The sequence below is a fragment of the Hydra viridissima genome, unplaced genomic scaffold (assembly GCF_058129835.1).
Source record: "Hydra viridissima isolate aposymbiotic clone 2 unplaced genomic scaffold, HvirCarnegie_v1 scaffold_7, whole genome shotgun sequence".
NCBI lineage: Eukaryota > Metazoa > Cnidaria > Hydrozoa > Anthoathecata > Hydridae > Hydra > Hydra viridissima.
The window spans coordinates 16,226,766-16,246,121 of NW_028324306.1; the positions used below are offsets into that span (position 1 = coordinate 16,226,766).

At 28.5% G+C, this 19,356-nt stretch overlaps 1 protein-coding gene across 5 annotated transcripts; it reads right to left on the bottom strand.

Moving 5' to 3' along the window:
- Positions 1-5,435: 5,435 nt before the first annotated feature.
- On the bottom strand, positions 5,436-18,778 carry LOC145184747 (uncharacterized). 5 transcript variants are annotated; one of them, XM_090092146.1, is made up of 13 exons: positions 18,341-18,507; positions 17,944-18,118; positions 16,775-16,930; positions 14,620-14,688; positions 10,909-11,145; positions 10,747-10,828; positions 8,708-10,625; positions 7,603-7,796; positions 7,256-7,510; positions 6,766-6,901; positions 6,581-6,665; positions 6,346-6,497; positions 5,436-6,164 (listed from the first exon to the last, which is right to left on the bottom strand). In XM_090092146.1, the coding sequence occupies exons 4-13, from the start codon at positions 14,650-14,652 to the stop codon at positions 6,050-6,052; spliced, it is 3,207 nt and encodes a 1,068-aa protein (XP_089948272.1). In that variant the 5' UTR covers positions 14,653-14,688; positions 16,775-16,930; positions 17,944-18,118; positions 18,341-18,507; the 3' UTR covers positions 5,436-6,049. The 5 variants fall into 5 exon arrangements, with proteins under 5 accessions (XP_089948272.1, XP_089948273.1, XP_089948274.1 ...); XM_090092147.1 differs by having other exon boundaries at positions 18,232-18,436; XM_090092148.1 differs by lacking the exon at positions 17,944-18,118 and having other exon boundaries at positions 18,341-18,778.
- Positions 18,779-19,356: the final 578 nt, after the last annotated feature.

Sequence of the window (19,356 nt, forward strand, 5' to 3'; positions counted from 1 at the left end):
ATTATTATAACAATAATAATAATAATAATAATAATAATAATAATAATAATAATAATAATAATAATAATAATAATAATAATGATAATAATAATGATAATAATAATAATAATAATGATAATAATAATAATAATAATAATAATAATAATAATAATAATAATAATAATAACGATAATAATAATAATAATAATAATAATAATAATAATAATAATAATAATAATAATAATAATAATAATAGTAATAATAATAATAATAATCATTATTATTATTATTGTTATTATTATTATTATTGTTATTATTATTATTATTATTATTATTATTATTATTATTATTATTATTATTATTATTATTATTATTATTATTATTATTATTATTATTATTATTATTATTATTATTATTATTATTATTATTATTATTATTATTATTATTATTATTATTATTATTATTATTATTATTATTATTATTATTATTATTATTATTGTTATAAAAAAAATTATTTCTTAGATTAGGACTTTCTTGAAGCATAGGACTTTTTTAGGTCACACCACGTTACCGTTGTTTGACATAACAAAGTCCGATGCTGTAAAAGTGTCTTAACGTAACGAATGATAAAGTTTGTATATTGTAAAATAAATATTTAGAGAAAATATTTTAATTAGATATTTTTGTAAAAATCACATCTGGCCTTAGATTTGGACAATTTCGCCGAGAAAATTTTCATCATTTGTTTGCCGTCTAATTGTGGGATCAACATCCTCTATTTTGTCCACTTGCAGAAGAAAGTGGACAAAATAGAGGAGGTTGATCCCACAACTCGAGAAAAAAACGTGGTTCTTGAAATGCCATAAGAGGAAATTGCAGTAAGCATTGAGAATTTTACACAGCCAGAATCTAGAGTTGAAATTAACGAGACGTTTTTAACATTAGTTTAATGAACTTTGCGAACGAATGTTAATCCAGAAGAATTTCAGGGTAAAAAAAAAACAAAACAAGCAACAAAAGTTTCATCAGTCTTCATAGTCATCATCAGTCATCACGCATATATTGTTAGTTTAGAGGAGAAAAAGAGAGCTAAATAAGAATTAAAAAGACAGAGAATTGAGAAAAAGCAAGAAAGAGAGAGAGAGAGAGAAAAGATTGAAAAAGAGTTTGAGAAACAGGAAAAAAAGCGAATTCGGGCTGAAAATTCGAAAGAAAAACAAGATTAACAAGAAAAACAAGAAAAAGCAGCTAAAACATCTGACACTAAGTAAAGTGGAAAAGTATTTTTAATTTTGTTTTTTATTTTTACGTATTTTTATTTATTGAATTAATAAGTTTCTGTCAGAAAAATAATGTATTTAGTGTATTAGTCATTTTAATATTCAATAAATATACAATACTAAACATTAGGACTTTCTTTTTTACTTATTAGTACTTTCTTTTATTCCACACAAAATTATAGTACTTGGTTTTTATCATCGCCTCGAACTTCATTTTAGCTTAAATCAAGAGTTTTTGGATCCACGCCTAAAGTAGGGTAAAACTAAAAAACTTATTATTCTGCAATATTTTTCTAAAGACAAGACTTTGAGTTCATTATTTATATAGTGTAAACTCGCTCTTATAAATTGAGATACCGTAAACTAGGACTTTCATAAGTCACACGACGGTATAAGGCGTTTAAAACTTTACGAATATTTTGCGTGTATTAATTTTTGAGTGCGGTCACTTCGGAACAGGGCCAAAAAAAAGAAGGCCAATATTGAAAAAAATTTACAAATGAGAAATCTTATACACTTAAGGTATTTTACTTTTGCTTGCGTTGGCCGAATGTTCAAGTTGAGTGCTATAATTGAAATAATTGAATGCTTAATTGAGTGTCCTAGTGAAAAGTGGGGAAATGCGCAAATAAGGGAGTAGTATACCATTATCATAATTTGTTTATTTAAAAATGTATTACAACTTTTTTATGGGAAAAAAGTTCCAAGAAAAAGTAAAAATTGATTGTTGCTTTTTGTTTTTTCCAAATTGCTGCATGAATGTGAACCAAAGAGACTGCCAGGGATTATGTCGTGTCTCACCCAATCAAAACCTTTATTATTTGTTTAGTATTGTTTATAATGATCATTAAAAATATTTTTAAATTCAAAAATCGAGTGTTAACATTTCACAAATGATGAATAGTCTTGTAAAACGATGAATTCGAGTTATCTAAGGGTGTGCGTCTCGGAATCGTTTTTTCGAAATGAACCGGAACAAGCATAACAAGACGAGAAATGTCCCGGAAAAAATTGACGAATAAACTGTCGCGGAATAAAGTTTTAAACCGGGACAATAAATTTTCTTTCGGAATTTAAAAATTGTGTCCCGGATATCATCGTCTCGTCTCGTCTCGAATAAAAAAATAACGAGACGCAGATGCTTAGAGTTATCAAAAGCTTATGGTCAAAATCCATTAAAAAGAAATTAAGGTTAAAATCCAAAAAAAAAAAACGAGTGTCATATCAAATGAAACAAATGACTTTTAAAATTACTTAATTGAGAATCAGATAATTTAAAATCAATTTTCAAAAAAAACTAAAAAAAAAAATTATAAAAGCTATATAAACTTTATAGAATTTTTAAAGACTTCATTTTCTTCATAATTACATATTTTTATCTATATGTCATTTAAAACAAGACACCTGTGTTATTTTTTGGATTTAATTCACTTTGAGTTCAATTAAAATGGCTGTTGTTGAAGGAAATGCTCTTTGCTGCTGCTGAGAATTTTTTTATGCAAGTTCCAACTTTTTATCTCACGTAAATTTAACGATGGAAGGTCTGATGGTAATGTATATATATCTTGGGTATTCCCTTGAAATTTGTATTTACCCAACTGTAGTTTGCTTTGATTGCTGAAGAAATTTTTACTTAACGAAGTCAGGCAATATATCCAGAGGCTCTTGGGGAGAGAAATTATCAAAGGTAATTTTCATATTTACAGAATAAAATTTATTTATTACTTACTTTTTATATTTAAAAAAATCTATACTACTATTTATATCGACTTCAATGCTCCAAATGAGTAAAACCAAACCAATCAAATCTTCTTCACTAGATAACTCAATTCTCTGTGGAAAACGTTTCTCATTTTTAGCACCTGGACACTCCCACAGCTGTTCTTCTTCAATCGCTGTAACAAACTTGATCTCTTTTTCAACAAGCTGAGCAAGTTGCTTCAGGTTGTTTAAAAAGTAAGATGAATGCTGACTGTATTTTAAAAGGCACACTTTTTTTATTAAATGGTGGAAACCCGTTGGTTTTAACTGTTGGATGTCCTGCTAACAAGGTAAATTGAAGATTATGAAAACAAGGATCCTCACAGGTTACAAAAGAATTTCAAGTCATTTTGGAACTTTCTGGTAAAAAAGACAAACAGTTAGTACTTACTCTTGGGAAAGGATTAAGAAATAAGACTTCTGTAGAACCTAATTATGCCAATTATGCCTAATTATGCCAATTAAATAATCTCGAGGATTCCATATCACATTTTTATTTTTGTACAAAAGTTAATCTATAGATATTAATCACAGAAGAGTTCTTTTAGAATGTTTTTACATTTTGTTGGATACATTTTATGTAAAGAGTAAGAGAGAGATTCTCCACCATGATTAAAGTGTAATGCTAGAATTTGGAATGGTTACACATACAAATACTATATGCATTACATATTGTAGTTATATATTGTGTAACCATTAGTAGTTATACAATATTCTTTGTAAAATAGTGCAGCTAAGTTTAAGTCGACAAAATATTTGAATTGGAAGTTATTTTTATCTTTTTTGTAAATAAAAACATTTAAATATTTTGTGTGTTAAGGATTTAACCCCTAAGTTTTCCCAATTTTCCCGAAAGCTTCAACAAGTTGTTGAATGTGAAGGTTTTTTTGGTGCCTAAAATTAATAAAATTTAATAAAATAAAACAATAACATTTAAAGAAATAATAATTTAAAGGTTTCAAAGAATTATGTGTATGCTCAAGAGATATCATTTTTCACTCTAGATTTGAAAAATCAACATGTTCTAGACCTTCATTCAGCATTTGTACGAATTTCTATGGATGGTGGAAGATCTTCATTGAAAATTATAACCAATGTCTTTGATGCAAATGAAAGTACAAGGTCTGCAATTTACACGAATAGTGGTGTGCAGCATTGTCAAATTCTTTGAATAGTTAAGATATTCCTGAATCAAATCATAACTTAAGAGTGATATTAGAAGAACTCAATTTGCAAGATATCAAGTTTTTTGCAGCATTGGGTTTAAAGTGTACCAATTCTATATTGGTCTGTCAGGCCATGCAGCAAAAAGAGCTTGCCTTGTGGTGTTAAGGGGTGAGAAATGAATGTGGAAATCTAAGAATTCTGGGAAGTCTAGATTATTGGTATGAAAAGTATAGTGTGTAAAATAAAAATATAACATGCAATACGATATGAATGATACATCCATGGATTCTCAATTTAGATGAGAGTCTATATATTTTCTTATTCAGCATTTGATTTTAATTCTTGAATCGTTTTAAAACTTAGGAAGTGTAAATAGTTAGATGGTTTCAACAGCAAACAGAACTTTAGTGTCTTAATGTATTTGAATGCTTCTTGTAACTATTATTAAACGTTAACAAAGTACATACATAATCTATTTTGCAGTATAGATACAGTATGTTGACATACATATTATAATGTTAATATAGGAACCGTAAGATATGGGTTATATGTTTAATGTTAACAGTTTATAGCTGCTTGCATTTCGTCAAATTATCCGCTTTTCATAGACGGTGCAGTCATGACGATAAACACCTTTAGTTAATTACCAGCATAAGTAAGCACTTTTCTTCTATAATGTTATTCTGTTAATCCATTTTATAAAGGTAACAATAGTACCTAAAAATAGCTGCTGCGATTCTTTAAATTACAATTTGCTCTAAGTCAAACAGCTTACTTCATCAAAGGAGATTCTGCTCCAGAGTAAAATGTCCTGCCGGACAATTTTCTCTGTGACAGAAACGCATTATTGAAATTCTATCAATAAGTTTACAAGAAGTAAAAAATGTTAATCTGTCGTTTAGTCTTGAAATCAATTTATTTTATCATTTGAATCTTAAATAAATTTTGTTCCAATTGTTTACTTTAGGTTGTTTTTTTTTGTAAACGTACGTTTTGTAAACGTATTTACTTTCAAGGTTATTTACAGACACGATAGTGAGCTTAGATTATCAGACAGTGATCTAAAATCATCAAAAGTTCGCTGTTATTTAAGTCCTTCTCAGCGAGAAGCACACAAAGTTTCAAACGAAACCAAGCACGTGATACGTTTACATTTTACTTAATTTGTCGAATTGACGAGAAATCATTTTGTTGTTTGTTATTCTAAACGAAGATAATCATAACTGTTGAACGTAGCAGAAGTTTAAAACCAGTTCTATATATATATTTGACCTAAAATACTCCCTGCTGTCTCTAAAACAACAAAAACAAAACTCGCTCCATAAATTAATATGGAAAAATACTACAAAATAATTACAATAGTTACGCACCTCCAAAGTAATATGAGTTCATAACTGGAAATTTCATAAAAAAATTGAAACTCCGCCAGAAACGAAACCAAGCAGTGTCGCAATAGCCGAACAAATAGACAAATAGCGAAAGCTTCAGAAAAAATGTCCACTTATAAATAAATCTGGTCGCGTTAAATCAAAAAAAATTTCATGTTATTTTCAGGTGAAAAATGATCGAGTCAGAAAAATACAAAAAATTTAATTCCAAAGAATTAAAAATATCTTCTAAAAATTATACAAAAAAATATTTAAATAAAAAAAGGAGAGAAAAAGTTTAAATAAAATGAAAAAGTCGTTAAAAAAAAAAAAATTTAAATCTATTTTTTGCTATAAACAATAATTTTAACGGAAACAAAACTACACATGTACAATTTTCGGCGAAGAGAAACTCTTCTAAGGATGTTTATGCAATTTTCTTTGCGAACACGGGTATGTTTAGTTTATCATTTTCATCGGCTCGATAACCCCGTTTTAATTGCAGAAAACTGAATAGACGCTGTGAAGGTATGTGATAACGGATTTAGGATCCGGAGAGCGCATTCGAACCATGTCATCAACGTCTAATAAATCCATGACACCCTCTTCTCTAAAATAAATGATTTGAGCAAATCTATCATATCTCGATAAATTTTTAGTAGTAGTTATTTAAAGTTGAAAAATTACTACATAAAAATAACCATCCAACTACAAAAATATGACAACAATATAATAAGATTTTGAGATTGAAAAAAGTCTCATTAATTTTAACTGCAATTAAAAAAACATACTTTGCAACAGAGAAGGCAAGTTCAAAGTTTCTCCTCCTTGTATCTTTGGATAGCTCTTCAATAGGAATAACATCTGGACAGAATGAATGTAAAAGCGCTGCAAATGCTAAGCCGTCAGCCCAACTTTCGCTAAAGTTTTCAATATTTACACCCTAAAAAAGTTTTTTTTTTTTTTAAGTGTAAAATAAACGTCAATTCTATTTCAACTAAAAAACCGTCAACTCAACACACAAACCTGGTATCCCATGGTCTGCTTTTGAGCCCATGACAATAACTTAGTGACATTTGTATTTGAAGTTACTTTAGCGGCGTTTGGATCTCTGAATTAAAAATATATTAAGAGATTATTAAGCTGCAACGAGCTGAAAGTTTCGCCTGAAACAAAAAAGGAAAAACAGTATGACTCTCAATACGACTCACGGGGGAGGGGCGTTAGCTTCAAGTTTGTCTTTAAATGCGTTTCGACCAGCTCTCGCAGATGCATTCTTCTTTTGTTCGGCGAGTGCTCTTTCTCTCTTTTTCTCTTCCATTTTCTTTTCGAAAGCATCTTTTTGCTCTAAGGGGTTTTTTTAAAGGGTTATTAGTGATTAAATAACAGTTAAAGAATGGAAAGAAACAAGTTTTAACAGATTTCATGTAAAATTTAGCCGAGTGTCTTCCCAACCGACGTCATCCAGGCTATAAATTTTTTTTAGAATGTTTACATTCGGAAAAAAAATATTTTAAAAATCTAAAGACAAATCAAAAATAAAATTAAAAAAAAAAAAAAAAAAGGGGGGGGGGGGCGAAATCAATGGATACAAAAAGCTGTAAAATTTATGGAATGAAAATACATAAAAGGAAAAATGCTAGTAGTACAAAATTTATATTTCTGTAGAAAACTTATAATTAAACTAAGGAACTTGGTTACCTTTCCGTTTACGAGCAGCTTCATCTCTTTCCTTTGCTCTCTCTGCTTCTCGTTTAGCTCTTTCTGCTTCTCGTTGCTCTCTTTCTTTTTGACGCTCTGCTTCTCGTTCAGCTGCTTTTCCTGTCAAAACCTTTGTAGTTTGTGGAGTTTTTACTACAGGTGCAATAACTTTTTTCGGCTCCTCTTTTGGTCGATTTATTTCAGCAAGAAGATCAGCAGATACTTCAATTACTTCATCTTCTTTTCCTTTGCGTGCTTGCAAAATAAAAAAAATGTCAAAAACCACAAAAATGTTTTTATTAATAAAAATAAAAAGAAACATATTAAGATGACCGAAAGAATCTTACATCTTCTTCCAGTTTTGATACCTTCATCATCATTGATATTTCCATTAAATTTTACAGTTTCAACATTATCAGCAACAGCAGGTTTTGCTTCAGACTCTTTTGTATTATCTTGTTCATCATCTGATCCAAATTTTATTCTGCCCAAAGTTTTAGACTGTGCTGTCGTTTTTTTTGGTGCGGCAGTTGGAAGAGAGCTATAGACATACAAATATTAAAAGTTATGCCTATCTGTATGTATGCATGAATGAATGGACAGATGGATGCATGCATGTATGTATGTATGTATGTATGTATGTATGTATGTATGTATGTATGTATGTATGTATGTATGTATGTATGTATGTATGTATGTATGTATGTATGTATGTATGTATGTATGTATGTATGTATGTATGTATATATGTATGTATGTATGTATGTATGTATGTATGTATTCATGAATTACAAAACTATTAATAAATTTAAAGTTTAATAATTTACTTTGAAATAAAAATTTTACAGGTACTTTTTAAATAAAAAATTTAAAAGAACCCACCGTAAATGTAAAGACGACATAATTCAACCTGATGAACACAATAAATGCGTTCATTATAAATCAGTTTACAAAACTCTTTTTCCCTTTGCAATAGTATAATCCAGATTATAAAGTATTATATTAAAGATTAAAGATTGGAGATAAAGGATACCAGAAATATTTAAAGTTTACATTGTAAATAGAGAAACTTCATTGGATTATAGAGAACCTTCTTTAGAATATCCCAATATCAAGTGTCCAATATCAACAGGGATAAAAGAAGCATTGAAAATCCATTAGAGGATTTAAAAAGTAATGCAGTTAAATAATAAAATGCTCTGAACTATATTCATAGCACAACAATCCAGCCTGCATGTTTTATTTGCTACTTTTTCCAGGCTTTTTTTTTTTACCTGTCCTCTTTAGTCCTTAGCTTAAATTTTTTTAGTCTCCTGTAAACAAAATCATATGTGAAAAGGCTTTTCCCAATATGCAAGGAAGTGTCAATACACAACTGAGCAAGTGACAGAACTTATCCTAACCATTATATAATTTCTATAAGAAGCTACTTTAAATAAGACAAGCATTTACCTGGGTAATGAGTCTTCATTTGTACTAGAATTGGAAGTTGTAACTTGTGACACAGGTTTTTCTTGTGATGCTGTTTTTTCTTCTGCAATAAGTTTATCTGGCTGATCATCTTTTTCTGCACCTTCCTCCACAATTCTTCTTCGACGTCTAGGAGTTTCTTCAGATTTTTCTATTACAACTTCTTCTTTTGGCTTTTCAGCTTCTTTCTTTATTTCTACATTGGCAGGTTCCTTAATCTGTGGATCTGAATCTTCATTTCTTATAACTCTCCTTGGTTTTTCTGTAGGTTTAGGAGGAGGAACTTTAACATCTTTAGCGTTGCGACGATTTCTGGCTTTTCCATCAACATCATCTAATGGTTCTTCTACCTTATTGTTAATTGTCAGCTCTGGTATGTCAGAAATACTTTCTGTCGGTTCTTCTACTTTACCTTTAAAAGTTTTTTTCTTTGGAGCAGGAGGAGGAGGTTTATTTACTGGTTTAGGCGGTGCATCTTGTTGATCAGTAAAAATCTGAGATTTTTGTGCAGGCTTTATTTCAACTGGTTCTAACTCCAAGTCTCTCTCTTGCTCATATTGCTGCTCATTGGTTTCTTTGATTTCTACCTCATCATTCACAATATCTGGACTCTGGTTTTGCTCATGATCTCTTGTTTGAGAATCACTAATCTGATCATCATCACTTTCTTCACCATTTTGATATGTTTTTCTGGTTGTAGCAGGGGAAACATCAGCTTTTTTCAATACAGTTCTAAAATCCTTTTGTTCGCCTTTAGTAACTATAGGCTTCACTTTATTCATAAGTTGAACAGGATTAGGCTCTGCTTTTAATACAACACGAAAATCTTTCTGTTCTCCACTTTGAAATTTATCAACATTAGCTTTTGTTTGAACTTTATTTGAAAGAGCAGTTCTAAAATCAACTTGCTGGGGTGAACTAGGAGTTTTATCAAAAACAGGTTTAGGGACTTTCTGCTTTAATGCAGTCCTGAAATCAACTTGTTCCCCACCTACAAGCTCCTTTTTCTCAGGTGCAGGCACTTCAACTTTTCTTTGCAAAGCAGTACGGAAATCAACCTGTTCACCACCTTGCAATTTTCGTTCTAAGTTAACAACTGGAGCACTAGATTTTTTCTTCAGAGAAGTACGGAAATCCACTTGCTCCCCAGACCCAGCAGAATTTTTTTCCAGATTTACTGGACTTTTTGCTGCTCCCTTTTTTAGTTTTTTTTTAAAATCCCGACCAGTCCGAATTCCAGGCTCAGGAACTGCCAAGACATCATCAATGATTGATGCAACAGGTCTTCTACCATCATTTGAACCAGTTGAGCTGGTAGAATATATATTTCTTTTAACACCATCTTCAGAGAAACATTCAGAACCAGAAACTTCCTCATCACTATTTCCTTCGTAATTTTCTTCATCTTCAGAATCATTGCTTCCTTTGTTAGAAAAATTTATTGCTTCATCTGACTCAGCTGCATGGTCTGCTTCGGACTTAAAGTTGTTTTTTCTTTCATCATAAGATACTTCAGTTGTTTCGTTGCTCAACTCTTCTGGAAGCTCTTGATCTTGCTCAGGACTAAATTCAAGTTCTGGCTCATTGTTCAACTCACACTCTGGTTCAGGACTGGGTTCTCTGATTGGTTCAGGACTGGGTTCTCTGATTGGTTCAGGGCTGGGTTCTCTGATTGGTTCAGGACTGGGCTCTCTTTCTGGCGTAGGGCTAGTTTCTTCTATGTAAACTGGTTCTTTTTTTGGTGGTAGACTGGACACTATTACTGGTGGTGGACTAGGCTCCCTTATTATAGTTCGACTGTTTTGCTGTTTTATAAAATTGTCACTAGACTCCTTAACAGGTTCTGACTTAGAACTAGATTTAGAATTTCTTTCATTAACTTTGATTTCTTTAGGTGCATCTAATAACAAACACAGAAAAAGATAAAAAATTTTAAGTAGAAAAAAATTACTTAAAAATTAATAACAAGACTTTAAAAGTTTTTTAACATAATTTCCAAAACAATACAATACTATTCCTACCGAATTTAGCATCTCTAACTTCCCTCATCCGTGTACGGATTTTCCTTCTTTTATCTGTTTCTGTAAAATCTGTTGCATTGAGCTGAGGAAAGGTGTAGAGAAAAAGACATCACTTAAATTAATTTTTTAATTTAAAAAATACAAATTTAAAGGATTCCTCACCAATTTTTGGAGATCTTCTTCTGTAGTGTATTTTAAAAGTCCATAAGGATCTCCATCATCATCCTCTGTTGCAGCCACCTGAGATAAAATTTTTTTTGATGAGCCATTTGTCATCAATGATGGAGAAGGTTCTCCTGATGAGATCTTTTTAATTTCTTCATCAAACTTTTTATTTCGTAGCTCTCGTATTTGTTTGCGAATTTCTCGACGCTCTTCTAGGTCTTCTGTATTTTCCAGCTGTAAATAACATAAAAAGAAGCTTTAAAAAAAAAATAAAGGAGAAATAAAAATGTTGTTTATTTTAAATAAACACAACATGATAACTTTTTGAATGTAAATTTATCATTAAATTATTTTTCTAGTAACATTTTGCAGAAAGCAAAGGAAAAAATACATCATGTTAATATATTGTTAGAATGAAGGGAAATAAAAGAAGCTTACAACACCAATGACACCATATATAAAAATTAAGTTTGCTATAAAAGTTTATGTTCAACTTTTACATCTTATCTTAAAAATGCATCTCTGATGCTGCTCTGCATTAATTACTAAGAGGAGTTTAAAGCAGTAATTAAAAATCTAATTAATAAAACCCATTCAAAAAATGTTACAACACCAACAATCAAATTAAGATAAAATGATAATCTTACGTTTTACTAAAATAATAAAATAATAAAATCATTGACATAATAAAATTTTATAAAACAATGATTAATATGAGATATAAGATGGCAGCATAATGAAAACAAACCTTTTTTGTTAGATAGTCTTGGTCTAACATCACCATGGTGAATAATCTGTTTATTATAGCCCTTAGCTTTAACTATTTTAATAGTGAGCAATATTTTCTGTTTTATTAATACCTATAATATCTACAAATAAACGCGTTATTAATACTATTATTAATATATTATCATAATAAATTTATGTGTGTTTAATGAAAATTAGAGATAACAATATCAAATGTGTATACCTAAATATAAATAGATTATTGAATTCAAACATCTGCAATTTTTATTTTAAAAAAATATATATAAATTTGAATTTCATAAGATTTTCATTTTCTACAGATTTTTTTGCTTTTTAAAATTTTAATGGCAGATTTATGAAAATGTATGGAGAAAACTAGTTATAAAAGGCAGTTAAATAGTGCTAGCATTAAAAAAACAATGGCAGCATCAATATGAATGCAAAAGTGAATGCCATCTATATACACAAAAAAACATTAAAAAAATACTTGCAAATTTTTATATCAAGCATGGAAAATTATTGAAAGTTATGAAACAATTAAAAAGGTGCTTTTTTTTTTTTTTGAAATGCAAAAAAAAAAAAAAAAAAAAAAGCTTTTGCCAAGAAAAAAAAAAAAAAAGTCACATGAATCAATTGTTAACAACAATGTAATTTGAAATTTAACTTTGTGTGGACAATACTTTAATCACATAATCTAAAAACTAATTGCTTGCTTCAACATGATGAGAAAAACATGAAAGTAACTATCCAATTAAAAAACAATCCTGTAGGTTATTGCTTCCTCAATGAACATTGCAGCCCAAACACACAGACCTAAAACTATATTAAAAAAAAAACTCCAGCAGTACTGACATGTTTATAATCTCCTGCCGTCAAGAACAAATAAATGTCAAAACAACTATAGATCAACAAATACAGCTCAATGCATTATGTACACTCAATAGCTAAACAAATAAAGTATTATCCACTTGGTTACAACCTTTGTTTCACCGTCACAAATTTTCATGCCTGTTATGTAGATGTTTTATTAACAACCTTTAATATTACAATATTATTATTTAATGTTAAACTATTTCTAACAAATGCTTTGTTTTTCTAGTTAACTATCATGAAAATAAGAACCCAACAGAAACAGCTCTTTTTTATCAGACTAAAAGATGTGAAAAAGATGCAAAAATAAAACTAGGTTCAGACTGATTATATTTTTGATACTACAATTACAATTCAAGAAATAAAAGTTCTAGATTTTAATACATAAAAACTTTTTAAACTGTATTGTTTTGTCTTGTTTTTTATAATATATTTTTATATTTTTATAACTGAAAACTCGATAAATCATTTCAATTGTGTTGTAATACGGGCCAATTTATCTGAAAGATTATTTCAAATGTCTGCAGTAATTTTGCAAACATCTCAAATGCTAAAGTGTCCAGGATGCAGCTTGCTGTTACAAGATATTTTTTTATTATCAACATTATATTGGCTCCATGTCTAAGTCATGATCTTCTTTAGCACAACAAATGTCTTTATGATTAAATTCTTTATTTGTTATGAGCTAAGAATTAAGTCCAATTCCAACCCTCTTCTTGCTTAATGCTCAGAACGCTAGGAATTTTTTATTTATGAAGCTTTTTGATAAACTTTAGAATAAAACTTTAATGTTATAAAGAAATTCATTAAAACAAAAAAATAATAAAACTATCTGACTATCTGTGATCTCAACAACAACAACTAAATAAGGAGTGATTATACACTTGATATAAAACAGCGTGAAATGATAGCCTTTTATGGAGATATTAATGCTTTAGACGTCTGCATGAAATAATTGCACATTCCTGACATTGCAAAGAAATTATGACATCAAGTCATCTCCTAAAGCCTCTTTAAGATAATGTACAGCCTAAAACATCAAATACTATTTACAAAACACATCCACAACATTTCAATCTTTTTCTTTTTTTTTTTTTTAATTTTTTAAATAAACCTCTTCCATATATATTTTCATACACAACATTTATATATTTTGAACAAAAATAACCAATTGTTAACAATAAATCATCATTTTTTAAAATAAATATTAACTAAACAACAGATTTCTTCATATCAGATAAAAAATCTGAAATAGATTTTTCAAATATATCTTTTAGTTGATAAATACTAGAATGAAAAAAAAAAATAATACACTTTTGTTCCTCACTAATCATTTGTCACTTTAGAAATATGTTATAGATACAATATCAATATAATACTAATGGTAAATGTATTTATAACTTTTTTTTTTATTTTTTTGATAAACCAGTTTTGTTTTTTTTTACATTAAATTGCATGAATGTTAAGATACAGGTATAAAACACTTAAACAAACCTTTTTACAATGTTTTTAAAGATGGAGGAGTTTTTAAAACTTTATTTATCTTTTCCCCATAAAAATAAACAAAACATAAACCAAGATAAACAGCAAATGAGAGAAAACTAAAGCTAACTCAACATTACAACAACATGAACACTTTAGGAACAGCGCACTAAAATGAAATTTATCACATTAACATATAAACAATTCATTTAATAAACAATTGCGCAGAAAGAAACACTTGCACAGAAGAAAAAAAAAAAAAAAGATGACAAATTGCTCATTTTAAAATATCAATATTTAATTAAGGAGTTGACACATAAAGACTGCAATTTGTTTTTATCTATGTGTTTACAATAATTTTCTTTTTTATTCTCCAATTCAAAAGGTATGACAGGATAAGTATTTAGTAATATGAGGCAAAAAATACTATAAAACTCTTACTTAACAAAAAATGTATAATGACAATAACAATAGCTGCTTATACAAAAATGCAAAAATGAAATTGTTTTAAAAATAATTACATCAATAGCAAATACTCAAATAAATCCCTAAAAGATAAAAAAAAAAAAAAAATGGAATTTTTTCATAGGGAGTTTCATATAAAGCTACCTTTTTCTTTAATATAGCTTCATCATCAGCCATTATTACTTCTTATTTAGTGGTAGTTTTTTTAAATATCTAAGAATAACAATAAAAATCTTATTAACATCATCATCATCATCATCATCATCATCATCATCATCATCATCATCATCATCATCATCATCATCATCATCATCATCATCATCATCATCATCATCATCATCATCATCATCATCATCATCATCATCATCATCATCATCATCAATCATCATCAATCATCATCAATCATCATCAATCATCATCAATCATCATCAATCATCATCAATCATCATCAATCATCATCAATCATCATCAATCATCATCAATCATCATCAATCATCATCAATCATCATCAATCATCATCAATCATCATCAATCATCATCAATCATCATCAATCATCATCAATCATCATCAATCATCATCAATCATCATCATCATCATCATCATTTATATATAAATACACACATATATTTATATGTATATACATTTAAAGTACATTATTCATTTTTATATTATTATTCATGTGTAAAATATGTATTATAATTTACACACATTTTTTTAAAGTTTTTGCAAAAATGAGGAAATTTAACTCAGTATATTTTTCAACTTTCACATTTTTTTTTGTTTCAAATTTCTCAGTGATTCCATTGAAAATATATATACACAAAGAGATATAATTTTTATAATGGCTGAGGCTTATAAAGATTGTATTCAATCAAGTTTTGTGTCAACTTTCACTGAAAATTTTTTTTTAAAGAGATGGACATCTTTTAAGAAACCTAAAATATTTCAATTTTTGCAGGTTCATAACTTCATAATTTTAAATCTAAACATAACCAAAAAATGATTTTATGTTGTCTTAAGAACTTAAGCACCTTAACTGAAATGATTAGCTTTTAAAAATAAATGGTTCATGATGCATTCTAATGTGTAAAAATACATTCTAATGTGTAAAGAATGTAATGAATGTGTAATGAATGTAAGAACTAAAATCATCTTATTTACTGTTGGTTATATTTTAGTAAAAATATCACCATAACATTTGGGAAATGGAATTCAGTTATTATAGCCAACAAATCTAGTAAATATGAATGTACTAGATATATTAGTAAAATCAAATTTTAGTAGTAAGTTTATATAATAGTTTGGTTAACTGTATACAAATATTTTTATATTGGCAGATTCATATTGTTTAAAGCTTTTAAAATTGCTTTTATCAGCTCTTTTGTACCCAAGAGAGAATAAATTACATTGTATTTGTGTAATACAAACATGTAATTTATTCAGATTATATCTGCAGAGGCTCTCTGAAACATATATACTTTTTAATTTAGATTTTGCACAAATAATTACCAATTAGTTACGTGTAAAAATTTATAAATGAATAATACGATAAATAAATCCATAAAAAATAAATAAATGATATAAGGTATATGTAAACTATATGTATTATACTGCATGCTAAATTTACAAACAAGTTTTTAAAAACTTCCTAGATTAAGGATTTGCTGACTGAACCATTAGTATTTATCATAATAAACATTAAGTTTAATTATAATAATATCAAAATAAATAGGCAAGATGATAAACTGTAATAGTTTAATTTGGTAAAAACATTAAATTTATATAAAATTATTATGGTAAAAAAAAAGGGATCATCTATTGCATTACCATGGCTGTATTCCCAAGCTTTTTTATTAAAAAAAAAAAATTTGATAAACTGAAATCAAAAATGTAGGTCAAAAAGAGTATATACATGTATGTGTACACACACACACACACACACACACACACACACACACACACACACACACACACACACACACACACACATTCTTACATATACACACACAGATATATATATATATATATATATATATATATATATATATATATATATATATATATATATATATATATATATATATATATATATATATATATATATATATATATATATATATATATATTACGAATAATTCCGTTTAGCTATAGATAAAATACCTAGTGAAAGAATTCTAGTTTTACTTGCATCAAACTTTGTTTGATATTGCGATTTTTTTTTTTAATAAAAAAAAAATTAAGTAAGTTAAGTAAATATATGCGAGACATTGAAGTTCCCATTATAAAAAAAAATTGTACCAATATTGATTGCAAGGTCCTTTATTAGAATTCATCCTTCTTCCAGTAACGAGCAGTCAGCGCTGTTGGGTGTAATTGGTAAATAATACGCGGACTGGAATTTGACGGCGAGATATTGTCAATAAAACTTTGTCGAAAACAAGGCAGTGTGAAAAGCTGGAAACGAATATAGAGAATACATTTGTTCACTTGTTTTACAAGCAACAAAATTTACTTTCTTACCAACATCAATGCTTTTTCAAAATTCATTATATCAATATTTCGTTTAGTGGCAATAAAGCCATTTCTTTTTATTTAACTAGCGTATTCTATCTTAACAAATATTTTGAAAATTTTACAGTAGAAAAAAAAAACATTTAGCTTTATTTTTTTAAAATAAGAACTTTTTTTTATTATTTATCTTTTTGTAATTTATATTAAAAAATTAATAAAAAATCTTCTTTTATCTTGAACAAGATTTATTTAAAGAATATAAGAAAGTGAAAGCTTTTTAAAAATGACATAAAATTCCAATTTTAACTATAGCCAGCTACAAATTATGATTAGCTTAGCTCGCCATATATACTACCTAATACAGTTTACAACTTTTTTCTAAACTGGTGTTCAAGCAATCTATATTTCTTAAACTTTCTTACAATTCGTTCGTTATGACGAAACTAAATGTTCGGAAAAAGAGAGCACTATTTTAAAGGATGTAAGTCTAATAGTAAATTCATATGAATTTATTTTTTAGGAAATAGGAGTTCAAGTCCTTGTAATTTGCTGAAAAAGCCTGATTTATCTTTAATGAGCGATAAACATTTGAATATAGTTTTGGAAAAAAAAAATTTTTTTCAGAAAAACATTCCCATGAATGTGCTAGACTATATTAAAACAATAATCATTTGCTTATTTCCGATCTATAGAATTATTCCTTTTGCTAAAGCGTAAAAACAAAACACAGGATAGTTAATCGTTTAAAAGAAATCAAATGTCACCATTATATCATGGTCGTCACTTGGGTTTTTCTAGGGGAGGACTTTAGATAAATATCAACTTTTTTTACAGGTATGAATAAATGATATCAAGTTACCATAATGGTAAAGTTTACGCAAAACTCATCAGTTAGTAAGTTTGCGCTGCTTACTTATCACGTTACAATCGTTGTTGAAAGGCTGCTTTTTTATTACCTAAATGAGGTGGTTATTAAAACTTCGTTTTGAACCAAACTTTCGCTGATTCCAGTTTAATTTTTCTACTCAGGAGATTCAAGTGCCTCTTCTCTCAAATATGGAAAGCATCTGCTGTTTGGCCGAGATTTTAATGAACTCTGGTTTAGGCTGACTGCTTACTTTTCCAGTTAGCCTGATTAAACAAGTCAAAAAAAACAAGTATGAGCTTTAGTAGAAGTGTGATAAAAAAAAAAAAAAAAAAAAAAAAGGAATGAGAAAATTAATGAAAAAACACCTTATACGCACTTATAGCATGCAAAGGACACCCCAGCACAAACATAGAGGATTCTCTCTCCTTAAATATAATAGCAAAAATTAGTCGACAAAAATAAAATTTCGCAAAGAAGAAACCTACTTAAAATGGTGAAGAGCAGCTGTGCTATTGTTTTACATAAGTCCTGAACTTTCTCTTAAATTTAACTCGAGTCTGCTTGTTGATAAAACCGATCGCACATCAGTTTGTCAGTAATCGTTTTGCAGTTGGGTCGAAACATAATTAATTCCTCCGGTCTGCAAATTGATATAATAAGGTAAAATTTTATATATTTGTGACGATCATCAGATTAATTTTCTGCATGCGTGTATGTATTTAAAGTATCATGATAAACATGATACTTTAAATACATACACGCATGCTTATGACGTACACAAATCATTCAAACGCCATGTGAAATGGAAGCCAAATTTGTTGGAAACAAGACGAGTCTAGAAGATATCCAGAAATGTTGACTATCTTGTAGATCTAGTTTGTCTCTCGATTTTAGTTGGTTTTTAGATAGTGCTAAGGCTACTGATTTTATCCTTGATGAGCACCCTGGTATCCCACAGGAATTACTCTGCCTTACAATGCTTTGGAAATTATTTAGGTTCCGGTTACAAAACAATTAACCTTGGTTTGGAAAATGAGAGCTTCATGAGCTGAAATATAGTCAAATTATACTGTCTCAAACGCGGAGTAAAACCGTTGTCGATTGATACCGCCGTTGAATGTCTTGTCGTCCAAGTGGGTAAAATACAACTGCCACCAAAACCAAATCCTTTGTGGATGTGAAATTTTCTACAGTCGACGTCCAGTTTAAATATCGTGATGCGATTTAAAAATAACTGATTAAGACCCTTCATGAAAATTTCTAACAGGCAGAAATACAGTGGTGTGATCAAACAAAGTCCCATGCTTTAAGAAAGTCCTAATTTAAGAAATGACAAATTTCGTAAATATAAAATAAACATTTAGAGGGAAAAATTTAGTTATTTTAACTAATTAGATATCTAGTTAAAATAACTAAGTTATTTTTCCCAAATTTTTATTTTATATATATGAAATTTGTCATTTCTTAAATTAGAACTTTCTTAAAGCATAGGACTTTGTTA

Excerpts from the sequence above, each read along its gene's own strand:
- LOC145184747 (XM_090092145.1), bottom strand. The coding sequence starts at position 11,695 with ATGGTGATGTTAGACCAAGACTATCTAACAAAAAAG. Across the intron at positions 10,829-10,908 it reads AAGAAGATCTCCAAAAATTG|CTCAATGCAACAGATTTTAC; the intron begins GTGAGGAATCCT and ends ACCTTTCCTCAG. Across the intron at positions 7,511-7,602 it reads TATCAAAACTGGAAGAAGAT|CACGCAAAGGAAAAGAAGAT; the intron begins GTAAGATTCTTT and ends TTATTTTGCAAG.